This window comes from Pogoniulus pusillus, chromosome 17 (genome assembly GCF_015220805.1).
Source record: "Pogoniulus pusillus isolate bPogPus1 chromosome 17, bPogPus1.pri, whole genome shotgun sequence".
Lineage (NCBI taxonomy): Eukaryota > Metazoa > Chordata > Aves > Piciformes > Lybiidae > Pogoniulus > Pogoniulus pusillus.
The window spans coordinates 24,135,188-24,147,074 of NC_087280.1; the positions used below are offsets into that span (position 1 = coordinate 24,135,188).

Below are 11,887 nucleotides of genomic sequence, written 5' to 3' on the forward strand. Positions count from 1 at the left end.
AGACCTATCAGCCCTCCTTCCCCCCCCCTCACCTTTTTCCTCTTCTGCTCCTCACATCCTATCACCCCTGAAAGCATGCAGGTTTCAGGCCTGATTCTCATTCCTATCTCCCCCAGCTCTGCATGAAGACCCATGGTCTGGTTAGGAGCCAGGTGCTGTGCTCTGGCTTTGGGCTCTCCTGTCAGGGCAGCACTGGCAAGCAGAAGGATGCCACTGTAAGAAATGGCTGAAACCAGAGAGGACAGAGTCTTGTATGCCTGCGCTGTACACACAAACAAGGCTCCAAAGGCTGTGATGGAGACCTCAGCAGAGTGGGTGAAGAGATGATGGCAGAGTGTAAAAGTGTAGCTCGGCTGCAGACTGACCCCTGGCCAGGTCTTGGATGGCATCACGAGTCCAGGCTGGCAGCTGCAGCCCCTCCAGACCAGCCAGCCTGGCCAGTGCTTCCCGCAGAGCCCAGCCCCTGCCACAGAGAGCCTGGGGGCTGCCTCCAGCCGCCCTGTTTCAAGGCGCCAGCCCCTAAGCCTGCGCTATCGCCACATTGCCATCGCCTGTGCATCTGCCTTGGCCCCATGGGAAGCAGAAGTGTCCCAGCACCTCCGCTTTACCCCCCCAGCAGCCAAAGCCTCTGCCAGCAGCTGCTCTGTGGGAGGCACCAGAGTCTGTGTGCCCTCTGTCCGGCTGCACTCCTGCCCGGCTGCACTCCCGACACGTGGGAAAGAAGAACACGCTCTGATTTTATTCCCAACAGCTCGGCACGAAAGCAGGAGAGCAGGGCAGAGGCAGGTGCCCCTGCAGCACGGCGAGGAGAGCCTCCGCCCTCAGCCTGCAGCCGGGCTCGGACTCCCGTGCTGGGGGCAGCCTGGCAGCTGGCGGGCAGCCCCCGAGGGGCACGGCGGCGGGCAGGGGCGGCTCAGGGCGAGGCGGGCTTGTCGGGGCTGTGCATGTGGTAGGCTTCGCTCTCCTCGTCCTCGGGCACCTGCGGCGCGGCACAGTCCCCTCAGGCCGCGGGCCGACAGCGCCACCTTGTGCCTGCCGCCCCCTGCGCCCCGCTCCCGCCGCCGCGCCCCGGCCCGCGGCCGCCCGGTGCCTCACCTCCCAGTACACGGCGTCCTCAAAGCAGTTCTCGGCGGCAGCGTCGCCCCAAACGGGCAGCTTCAGGACGGCCCCTGGAAGCAGGCGGGCAGGGCGGTGGGCAGGGTGCTCCCACGGCCGTGATGCCGTGTGGAGTGCAGGGTGTGGGTGGCTGGAGTTCACCCATCCTGGCAGCAAGATGCTTGGTGCCTAATCCCCCTGTTCTCCGAACCCATTTGGCCTTGCCCCTGCCTTGGCTACCCACTTTTCCCTGTTCCTATGGGCACTGGGGTGGTTCAGATGGCAGCGAGCCACGGGTACAATGCATGCAGTGCCAGCGAGAAGGACACATCCAGCCGCAGGCAGGATACCCGGGTGCCTCCATGTCAGTCACAGGCTGCACTTGACGCTCCCCTCTCCGGGCTTCCCTCCTGCTTACCCACGAGGGCACCCCCGACGACAGCCATCAGCAGGGACACCATAATGCCAGCTGCCTGGAACCCTCCTTGGACACTGGGTGTCCGTGTTCGGTACACATCGGTGAAGTCAAATGCCTTGATGAACCTGCCAAGGGCAGAAATGGTGACGATTGCCCCTGGCAGACCTTCCCCACTTCTGGAGAAACCTCAGCCTGCTCCCTCGGGGATTCCTCCCTATCTCCATCCCTCCTCTGCAGCAGACCAGGGGAGTGTTGCAATGACACAAACCAGCACTCACTTCCTTGCCCTCTAGCCCCTGGCAAAGCTCTACCTAGAAGGAGGCCAAAATAGAAACATTTCTCTTGTATTTCAGACCTTGAGGCTCATCTGGCTCCCCAAAACAATGCAGGGCTGGAGGGAGGAGCACTTCTCCACCCACCTGTGACCTAGAATAATACCAAGCAGTAGGGCTGTGGCTGAGTTTTTTTGATGCCTCAAGAAGCCAGCTGCAGGAGAGGAATCTTTTACACTTCAGTAAGACTGACACAGTCAGTGTACCCCATGTTTTTGAGGGGGGGGGGAAGGGCAATTACTAAGGGCCTTTAATTGCTCCTTGCTCCCAGCCCAAGGGACCACAGGTGAAATCTATTCTCAGAGTGAATGTGTTCAAGCTGTCTTACCCTTCCTTTCCATATACATCCTCTGTGGCCACAGCAGCAGTGATGGCCCCTACAATGCCCCCAATAAGGCCTGGCATGGCGTGGAGGTTGTGGATGCCACACGTGTCCTGGATGTGCAACCTGGACTCCAAAAAGGGCTGAGGGAGAAGCAGATAGAGGGAGATTTGGGACATGAGCACAGCCCTGCAAAGCTCCTTCCGTGGAGGACTGGCAAAAGCAGAGAAGGAAGAGTGTTTTTGTGCCAGTGAAGCGCTAAGGGCTGTGGACAAAGATGTGAGCCAGATTCAAGATAAAATAACAACATATCCTCCAAACATTCTCCAGATGGAACCTTCCTGAGCATTCTGGGGCGGTAAATGCAGCCAAGGTGCATCTACATGAGGGATGGTGGAAAGCAGGAGCCATCAAAGGGGAGCGTATCCACTTCTGGTCTCCTTAGCAGCACCAGGGCTGCAGACCCCTAGGGCAGCACTCACCGTGAGGTAGACATACCCCACCGTGGACACGATGCCACTGAGGAAGCCAACGATGAGGGAGCCGTACGGAGTCAGCATCATCTCCGCGCTGGTGCCCACGGCCACGCCGCCTGCCAGCGTCGCGTTCTGGATGTGCACCTGCAGAAAGAACCACCCTGGCTTGGCCTCTGGGGGGGACTGCAACCGGTGCAAATGTCAAAGTGGGAGAGGGAAAAACCCAGGGCCTGTGCTCCTGCTTCTTGCTGCAAAACAAGAGGACAGGCAGGCTCTGTCTGCAGCACAGGCACACAGAGACTCCCACTCCCCGTACCACACACGTTCCCTGCATCCACAGATATGGGTGGGGAGTTGTGATGAGATGGAAATTGTCTCACCTGTGTGTCATGCAAGCTCTGCTGTCACAGAGATGTGTCACCCCCACACAGAACATGTTCAAGTCAGCCCCCCCTTAGCTTGCTCACGAGCTGCCATGCAGGCCCTGCTTGGCTTGCAGGAGAGCACTGCCAGGCTATGCCTCTGCAACATGCCCAGCAGGAGCTCTCCAGGCAGAGGCGGCCCAGTGCCTGCTGTGACTTAGGTCATCACAGAGTAAACTAGGCTGGAAGAGACCTCTAGGATCATCCAGTCCAACCTATCACCTAACCCTTCTAATGAACTAACCCATGGCCTCCTTTTAAGCACCCCCAGGGATGGGGACTCCACCAGCTCTCCAAGCAGCCCATTCCAATGCCAATCACTCTTTCCATGAAGAATTTCTTCCTGATGTCCAGCCTGAGTCTGCCCTGGCACAGCTTGAGGCTGTGTCCCCTTCTGTTGCTGCTTGCCTGGCAGCAGAGCTCAACCCCATCTGGCCACAACCTCCCTTCAGGGAGCTGCAGACAGCAATGAGCTCTACCCTGAGCCTCCTCTGCTGCAGGCTGCACACCCCCAGCTCCCTCAGCCCCACCTGACAGGCCTGTGCTCCATCCCCCTCACCAGCCTTGTTGCCCTTCTCTGGATAAGTTACAGTACCTCAACATCTTTCTTAAATCACCTTGCATCTGAAGCACTGCAGGACCCACTTCCCACTTGCTCATCCCATACAGCTGTGGGCTTCTGCCCAGGTGCTGGTTTCACCATTATGCCCTGAAACCCAGTGCAGCAAAGGAGAAGTGTTGATCATTTCCTGCACCCTCAGCCAGCCTCATCAGAAGTGCCCTGGGCACTGCAGGGCTCTCTGCTCCTGGCTTACCATGTCAAGCTTGCCTTTCTTCTGCAGCATGCTGGAGAAGGCCATGGTGCTGAGGACACAAGCAGCCAGTGAGCAGTAGGTGTTGATGGCAGCCCGGTGCTGGGCATCCCCATGGTCAGAGATTGCAGAGTTAAAACTGGGCCAGTACATCCATAGATACAGGGTGCCTGGGCAGGGGGAGTAGAAAAGAGAAAGGGAAAAGAGAGAATACAGGGATTGAAAAAAAAACCCCAAAACTCTAAAGGAGAACTTCCTGCACAGGGGAAGCCAAATCTCATAGTCCTGCAGCTGCCCTGCAGCTGCACCCCCCATGATGAGACCAGCATCAGGAGGAGCTGGAAAAGGGAGGGAACAAAATGCATCATTGTCTTTCCAGGCACCAGCCCAACCCAGCTGCTGTTGAAGGGATCTAAGTAGCTCTGAGAGGTGGAAGACAGGATGCAGAGCTTCTCAGCCCCAGACTCTACTTGCAGTTTGCTTTTCTCAGATGACCCAGCAGGGACCAGCCCTCTGCAACAGAGTGGTCTGCATGTCCCAGCAGCCCCGAGTGGCCTGCATGTCCCACACCCAGGATCAGAGGCTCACAGGATGTTAGGGGTTGGAAGGGACCCAATGAGATCATCGACTCCAACCCCCCTGCTAGTGTAGGACAATATAATCTAACACAGATCGCAGAGGAACACATCCAGACAGGCCTGGAAAGTCTCCAGAGAAGGAGCCCCCACAACCTCTCTGGGCAGCCTGTGCCAGTGCTCTGGGACCCTCACAGTAAAGAAGTGCCCCATTGTGTTGAGCTGGAACCTCTTTTGCTCCAACTTACACCCATTGCTCCTTGTCCTATCCCAGGGAGCAGTGAGCAGAGCCTGTCCCCTCCCTCCTGGAAGCCTTCAGATACTTATAAACATTTATCCAATCCCCTCTCAGTCTTCTCTTCTCCAGACTAAGCAGCCCCAGGTCCCTCAGCCTCTCCTCATAAGCCATGCCCTCCAGTCCCCTAATCATCCTCACAGCCCTCCACTGGACCTTCTCCAGCAGATCCCTGTCCCTCTTAAACTAGGAAGCCCAAAACTGAACACAGTATTCAAGACGAGGTCTCAGCAGGACAGAGTAGAGTGGGAGGAGAACCTCCCTTGGTCTGCTGGACACACTCCTAATACACCCCAGGATCTCACCCCCCAGTGGCCTGCATCTGCCAGCACCCCTGAGTGGCCCCAAATGGCCTGCATGTGCCAGCAGCCCCAGAGTGCAGGCTGACTCACCAATCATAGCAAAGAGGTCAGAGTGGTACACAGAAGCCTGCTTGTCCTTACTCTGCTCCAGGTTGGGTCTGTACAGGATGCGTGTCACTGTGAGGCCAAAGTAGGCTCCGAAGGTGTGTATGGTCATGGAGCCACCTGCATCCTTAACCTGCAACCAAGTTAAAACAGAGCTTTGCTTCTGCATTTGCCAATCATTCTGGAGTTGAGGTCTGGTTTGTGTCCTGCCCAGTTTGTCTGCCCAGTCATCCTTCCAGCCTGCATTTGGTCGCAGGGAGATGGGGACAAAAATGCTCTGGTCCTGTTTAGCTGATCTGCTCACTTGGTCCTATGGATGGCCATGACATTCCTCTCAGCTTCCCCTTGGAAGGCATCGAGGCAGAGGGGAGTTTCTGACCTGTCCCCATGGCAAGCTGGTTGCAGCAACAGCCAGGTTGGCTCCCAAGTTCACTCAGGCCTTCTGGGAGCTCATTTGCTTCTCAGCCCACCCAAGCCTCTCTTGGAGGTCAGGACCCAGCAGGAGCCCTGCTTCTGTCAGCAGATAACTCATCCTCTTTGTAGCTTGATTTCCTTCTACGACACCCATGTCCCATCAGGGAAAATAGACAAGGGGAACCTCAGCCAGGAAGAGAGTGACTGCTCCTTTGTGCTCAGGCTTCTTGTCTGCCCTGGGAGCTGTGCCAGAGGGACACTGAATTGCCAGGCTTGTGTATAGAAGCCCAGAAGCTCTCCCTTCTCTGGGAAGCAGCACTCCTGACTCTCTCCTTTGTATTTGCCTGCTTTTCCTTCGTTCCTGCAGAGTTCTTGCATTCCAAATGCTTCTCTGGTGAAGCTGTAGCAAAGGCAGACAATCTGGGGAGAGACAGAGAGAGGAAGGAGCAGAACCAAGCAGGTGCTGCCTAAAGCCTTACGTGAAGCAGGTTGAGGAGGATGTACTCATTCACTGAGAAGAGTGTAACTTGAAACAAGGTGAGGACAAGGAGCTGGATGGGGCTGGTTTTGCCCAGGATGGCCCCAAAGGCAATGCACACTGAGCCCACACAGAAGTCAGCGTTGATCAGGCTGGAAAAAGGGAAGGAAAAGTGCAGTTTAATAAGCAAATACTCCTTGGTAACTCACCCCCAGCTCTTGAGATCCCACCCAAAGAAGAACAGATGATCCAGAGACAGCCTTGGATTTCCCACTGACCTTCCTCCCATCCTTATGCCCTACCCAGGAAGGCTCCTTTTAAATACCGTGGGAGGTGCTGTGCCAGCACTGCGTCTGTGGTGCTTGGCTTGGGACTAAGGGGTGACACTCACCTCATGTTTCCCTTTGAGCACTACCCCCATAATGGCAGCTACCTTTGGGCCAAAGGCTGGGAAGCAAATGGAGGTTTGTAAGGGGAAGGACACTCTAAAGACTTGTTTGCATGTAAGAGAGGGACTGGCTCTGCCAGCTGCTTGGCTCCCAGCCCAGCTCTTCCACTGGCCACTCAAAAGGTGGCATCCCAGAGCCCATCTCCTCCTTACTTCTCCACTCCAATGAGGATCTTCCCGTTCTTGAAAGAGTGGAACCAGCCTTGCATCAGCAGAGCCCACTGGATCCCAAAGGCAGCAAGGAGGAAATTGAAACCCACAGCTCCGAATCCATAACGCTTGAGGAAGGTCATGAGGAAGCCAAAGCCCACAAAGATCATCACATGGACATCCTGGAAAGCTGTGCAGAGGGAAGGGTCTGTCAGCTCTGCGGGGACAGCAGGGCTGTGGGTGCTGCTTGCACTTGGTGGTGAAAGGAAGCTAACTGCATCAGTGGCAGTAGAGGGGCAGTTAAAGAGAAATGTGTGTTTGTCCCATATGTGACATTTCTGAGCCTGGGAACTGCTCAGCTCTCAGGAATTGGCTTTTGGTTAAAAGGCTCAGTTTGGAAAGTAAAAGTTTATTAGTAGTTGTGTGCAAGAGAAGACTGGAGACTACTGGAGAGCACAAAGGAAGGCAGGGCTTATTCAGATAGGTTTTCCCCTTCCCTTTTGTATAAAGCTCAGAAAATGTCTTGTGAAATGATCAGTGAAGTCTGTTAAAAACGCAGGAATGGTCACTTTGGGTAGGTCCACCCAAGGCAGGCTCCTGGTGATGTCTCAGAACAAGGAGAGTACAAACACAGCACACACTTAAATGCCACCGAAACCAGTGGCAAAATACCCTTGAGGCCAGGAGCCCCACCTTGAGAGATTCTGAGTGCTCAAACCAGAGACAGCCAGTTCTTCCCACAAATGCTCAGACCTGCTCAGCAGAGCCCCTCAGATGCCCTTCCCCGAGGGAAACCAGACCTGTGTGAGCCTCTTCCAAGGGCTTCTCAGGGCAGTAAGCCTGCTGTGCTCTTTAGTGCTGCACGCTTCCATCAGATAAGCCTGCCTTTGCCATTCAGAGAGCTGAAATGCTGCATGCTTACAAAGTGAACCATGCAACCTCTCCTGCTGCAGGCCACTGCCCATGAAAAGAGCAGGAGACCCGGGGCTGGGAGCCCCCACAGGATGCTCCCACCAGGAAACCTGCACTGTAGAGCTGGTAAACACAGCACTGGTGGAGCTACACCAGCAAGTGCAACCTTGTGCAGCACACAAACCACGGCAGTGCTTTAACCAGCAACCAACCTCCCTGAAGGTAGCCTCAAAGCAGAGGAAATTGAGTGAATCTGCTCCACACCAAAGCTGTGCTGAAATTCAGCAGCCCCAAATCTGCTCCCAAAGGTTTGGGATAGAGTAGTGGTGTCTGCTGCTTCCACTAAGTACTGGGTGAGTATTCTGGGTGCAGAGTGGCTTTGCAGAAGCTGTGGCTTTTGTTCTTTGGTGCTTTACAACTTGTTTAAGGATGAGTGTTTTGACAAGCTCCAGCAATAATGTGCCAGGTTGCAGAGACTGCTTGGGTTTAAAATGCCCCCCATGCCTACAAAATCAGTCACAAAGAGAGGCAGGAGACAAGCTCTGCAGCTGGGACTGCTCAGCTGGGCTTCTCAAATGCACTTCTCTGCCTGTCCTAAGAACTGGGCTTCCTAGTCTCTGGTCTTACCAAGTGATGTCCCAGACTCTTCCTCTGCAGGTGTACTCATTCTCCCCACCTCTCTTCTCCAGTGTAAGCAGCACCACACACAGCTAGAATCCCCCCCCTGCCATTTGCATTACATATTTCCATGTTAATCCTAAAAGCAGAAGCACACAGCTCAGAGGTAATGCTGCACCTTCTGAAAGCACAAAAGGTGTTAGACCCTGTGCCTACCCAAGAGGAAGAGCAGGTCTTCAAACTGCACCCAGCTTAAAGCCTTTTGCTAACTCTCCCCTTTGCCTTGCCTTGGGAAGAACAACATTGGCACCACTTGGAGGCAGCCCAGGTGCTGCCGTGCACCAAAATGTTTGTAGCCCTGCTTTCGTGGCTGGACAAATTGCCACCACTGCTGAGAGGAAGTGTTTGGCCTTTGGGAGTGCCACCTGAGCTGAAGGACTCATTTCCCTAGAAAGCAGATGGGTCACTTATTAGGGAGTACCAGTGTGTGATGCAAAACAAGAAGGAACTGTGGCACTGACTGGGCCTGGCAATGGGCACCACTGACACAGCCACCCATGGTTACCCACTGCCTGCCTTGCCAATCATCTCTGGGCTGGGAGGATCGATCAGTTTGTCACTTCTGTCCCACTGCCATCGTGGGCAAGTCCTATGTACAGCAGTGGCCACAGCCACATCAATATGGATACTCAGGTGTGTAGCCATCACACCATCTTCTGAGCAGTGCTGGGTGGGCACAGGGATCACAAAGCCAGGCTGGACCACCTTGCCATGATTGCCCATCTTTGCAGAGGGAGAATGCTTGTGATTGTGGAGGAATGGAGGAAAAGCAGCTGGGATTTGGGGGATGTCAGCCCCTCCTCAAGTTTGAAACAGAAACATAATTCAAAACTAAGCTGAACTTAAGCAGCTGCTCCCAGGTTGATTCTGTTGCTCTGGTAAGGGTTGGACTCAAACAGCTCCAGAGGTTCCTTCCAACCCCTAGCATCCTGTGATCTGTCACCCTGTGAATCCGTGCAGCCATTTGAGGAGGAGCATTTGGCACTGCAGAGCAGGGGTGGGATATGAGGACAGAAGAGAATTCACATCCTTAGCTCCTACAAGCTCTTTCTTGGACCCCTAATGTCCTCCAGCACATCAGTGACGAAAGCAGCCCTCGGGCACTGCTGCTGCCCCATGCCAACCTGCAAGGCATTAGTCCCGAGGGTAGATCTCTCTAGAGAGAGCCCAGGGCAGCCACGGCCGTGCACTAACCTGGAGGCTGGCTGAGCAGTTGGTTTCTGCAAGCAGCTCCTTTTCTGAGCTAGCTGATGCTCAGCAGCCACAGGTTTCTACAGCTGCTTTGATTTAGCAAGGTGTTTTTAATGGAAATGTTCTAAATAGATGCATGACTCAGGCCTGTTGCTTCCTTGGAAACAACTGCCTACAGCAGCAGCCTGTGCTGAATGGCTCACAAGGATGACCAGCCCTGGAGATCAAAGACTTTGCCTCGCCAAAAGGGCTTTCACCACCTGAACGATCCCCGTGGCAATAGGATGCGGTGACCCAAGAGCCCTGCGAGCCTGGCAGGTTGTGAGGCCGCTGGCATCAAGATGCCAGTACCTAGAGGGTAATTTACTCGTGAGGGGGAGGATGTAGGAATGGGAGGAAGGTGTCACAGCATCTCCACAGCCGTTTCTCCGTGTGCACAGAAAAGCTTGCTCTGATCCGGAGCTGAGGGAGGGGGCAGCAAGGCGAAACTCGCAGGGCGCTGGGAACACTCAGCCCCATTCCTGGCAAGGACGTCACGCACCGTGCAGCGGTGCCCTGCTGGCAGAGCCCCGGGACCCCAGAGAGCCGCCAGCCTTCTCCCTTGGCCTTCGGTGCACCCCAACCCTGCCTCAAGGCCCGAGCTCAGCTTGCCAGCAGCTGGCAGAGACGGGTGGGACGGGAGGGGCGCAGGCTGCCGCAGTACTCACACGGGTATCGGAAGTAGAAATCGTTCTCCATGTCGCTGGTGAGGTTCAGCTCTCGCTTCTCCTCCTCCCAGTGCGCGTCGGCCTCGGGGCTGAAGCGCACAAAGACCCCGAAGAGGACGATCATGGCCAGCTCCCAGAGGAGGCAGACGAGCGGCAGCCGCCAGCGCATGGAGGTGTTCTTGGCCATCCCCTGGTGCCTCTGCCGCTCCATCCACCGGGATGCCCGGAGACCCCCCCAGCCCGTGCCAGCCCACGTCCCCCGCGCTCCGCCAGGGCTCTGCCATATATAAGTTGGAGAGGGCGAGGTGGGGCCCAGGGAGGTGCCTGCGGCAGGATCACGTTTCAGAGCTTCGGTAGCCTTGCTTCTCTCTCCCCTTCCTCCCTGGGAGGAGGGACAGATCCCTGCACCTTTGCTTCCAGCTGCTCTGGGCACCTCTGAGCTCTGCCTCCCTCCGGACGAGCCGACTGGAGGCCGCTGTGAGTGCGGAGTGTCCTGCCCCTGTCCCTTCCCGTCCCACCCTGAGCTCTTCCTCTCCCTTCACTGAGTGCTCCCCTCACCACCCCGCCCAGGTCTGCGAAGTCCTCTCCCTAGCTGGCATCACGGGTGGAGGCAGGGTGCCCCTTGCTGCAGCTCTCAGCTGTAGCCCCTGTCTTGCAGTGCACAGTAGCAACCCCAGGAGTCCCTTTGTCCCAGGGTCAGACCATCCTGCTCCTGGCTTTGCATCGTGTTCTGGAGAGGTGACCACACCTTATGGGCCAGGATGGAGGTCGGTGGGGACAGGCTCACCATCCCACACAGCGTGACTCCCAGAGCCTCTTGGGCAACACCAAGCTGTCACCAGGGTCCATTTCCTCCTGCAAGCCTCTTTCCAGGGTGCAGAGATGGGGAGACACAGCCTTGCTGCAATGGGAGGGATGCCTTGGGCTGCCCACCCCTTAACTAGACTATCTGGCTCAATTTGACCAAGAGTAAGTGAGGCTGAGCCATGCTCCCTTCTGATGACCAGAAGATGACTTATGGAGCTTCCCCACATGCCAAGGCAGCCTGAGTCACTGGGCTGAGATCTCAGGAAAGCAGTCTGTGGGGCAGTCCCAGAGGAAGAGGAAGATAATGTGCTTCCACTCAAATGCCAAGATCCACGGACATGCAACAGCCTTGCCAAGGCTGCCATATATCTATAAGGATGCTCAAGTGACACATCCCATCATTTCCTGGAGTGGTTTACCCTAAGCACCTTCCTGGCAGGACGAGCTGGGCTGGGGCTGCACGAACCAGGGCAGAGATGGTGCAGGAGACCTCAGCACTGCATCCGAAAGATTCCCCTCCTCTGTATGAGGCTTCCTTTAATTAATAAACATAAACACATCACTCCTTTTATCCCAAGTTTTGAACCATGTACTCTTTCCCCAAAGAGATGGGCAAGTCCTTCAAATGAATCCCACTTCCTTCCTTTGCCTGCAGATCCCCAAGATGCCTGTCAGTCTTCAGGAGATGAAAGACTACAGCCCAGGCAAGCTGCCCAGATTTGCTGATGGCATCTAATTGTGGCCCGCAGGCTGAGCAAGCAGCACTGATTTCTGTGTTGATTAGGCAATAATTTGAGTTTATTATTTTCACTTGTTTTCTTTCTTCTTGAGATGACAGATGGCAGGAAAATGCTGTGGATGGTCTTAAAGTGACTGATGGCCACAAAAAAACCCCAACCAACAAAACCCAGCATCCAACCCAAAGCATTCTCCAACGTCATTTGGACC

General features: G+C 55.5%; 1 protein-coding gene across 2 annotated transcripts; it reads right to left on the reverse strand.

The window, feature by feature from the left end:
- Positions 1–718: 718 nt before the first annotated feature.
- On the reverse strand, positions 719–10,435 carry RHCG (Rh family C glycoprotein). Of its 2 annotated transcripts, XM_064158112.1 has the most exons (10): positions 10,133–10,435; positions 6,648–6,834; positions 6,048–6,198; positions 5,140–5,287; positions 3,881–4,047; positions 2,650–2,787; positions 2,174–2,310; positions 1,514–1,638; positions 1,096–1,169; positions 719–979 (listed from the first exon to the last, which is right to left on the reverse strand). In XM_064158112.1, exons 1-10 carry the CDS (start codon positions 10,341–10,343, stop codon positions 914–916), a joined length of 1,404 nt encoding a protein of 467 aa, XP_064014182.1. In that variant the 5' UTR covers positions 10,344–10,435; the 3' UTR covers positions 719–913. The 2 variants fall into 2 exon arrangements, with proteins under 2 accessions (XP_064014182.1, XP_064014183.1); XM_064158113.1 differs by lacking the exon at positions 1,514–1,638.
- Between the last annotated feature and the right edge of the window lie 1,452 nt (positions 10,436–11,887).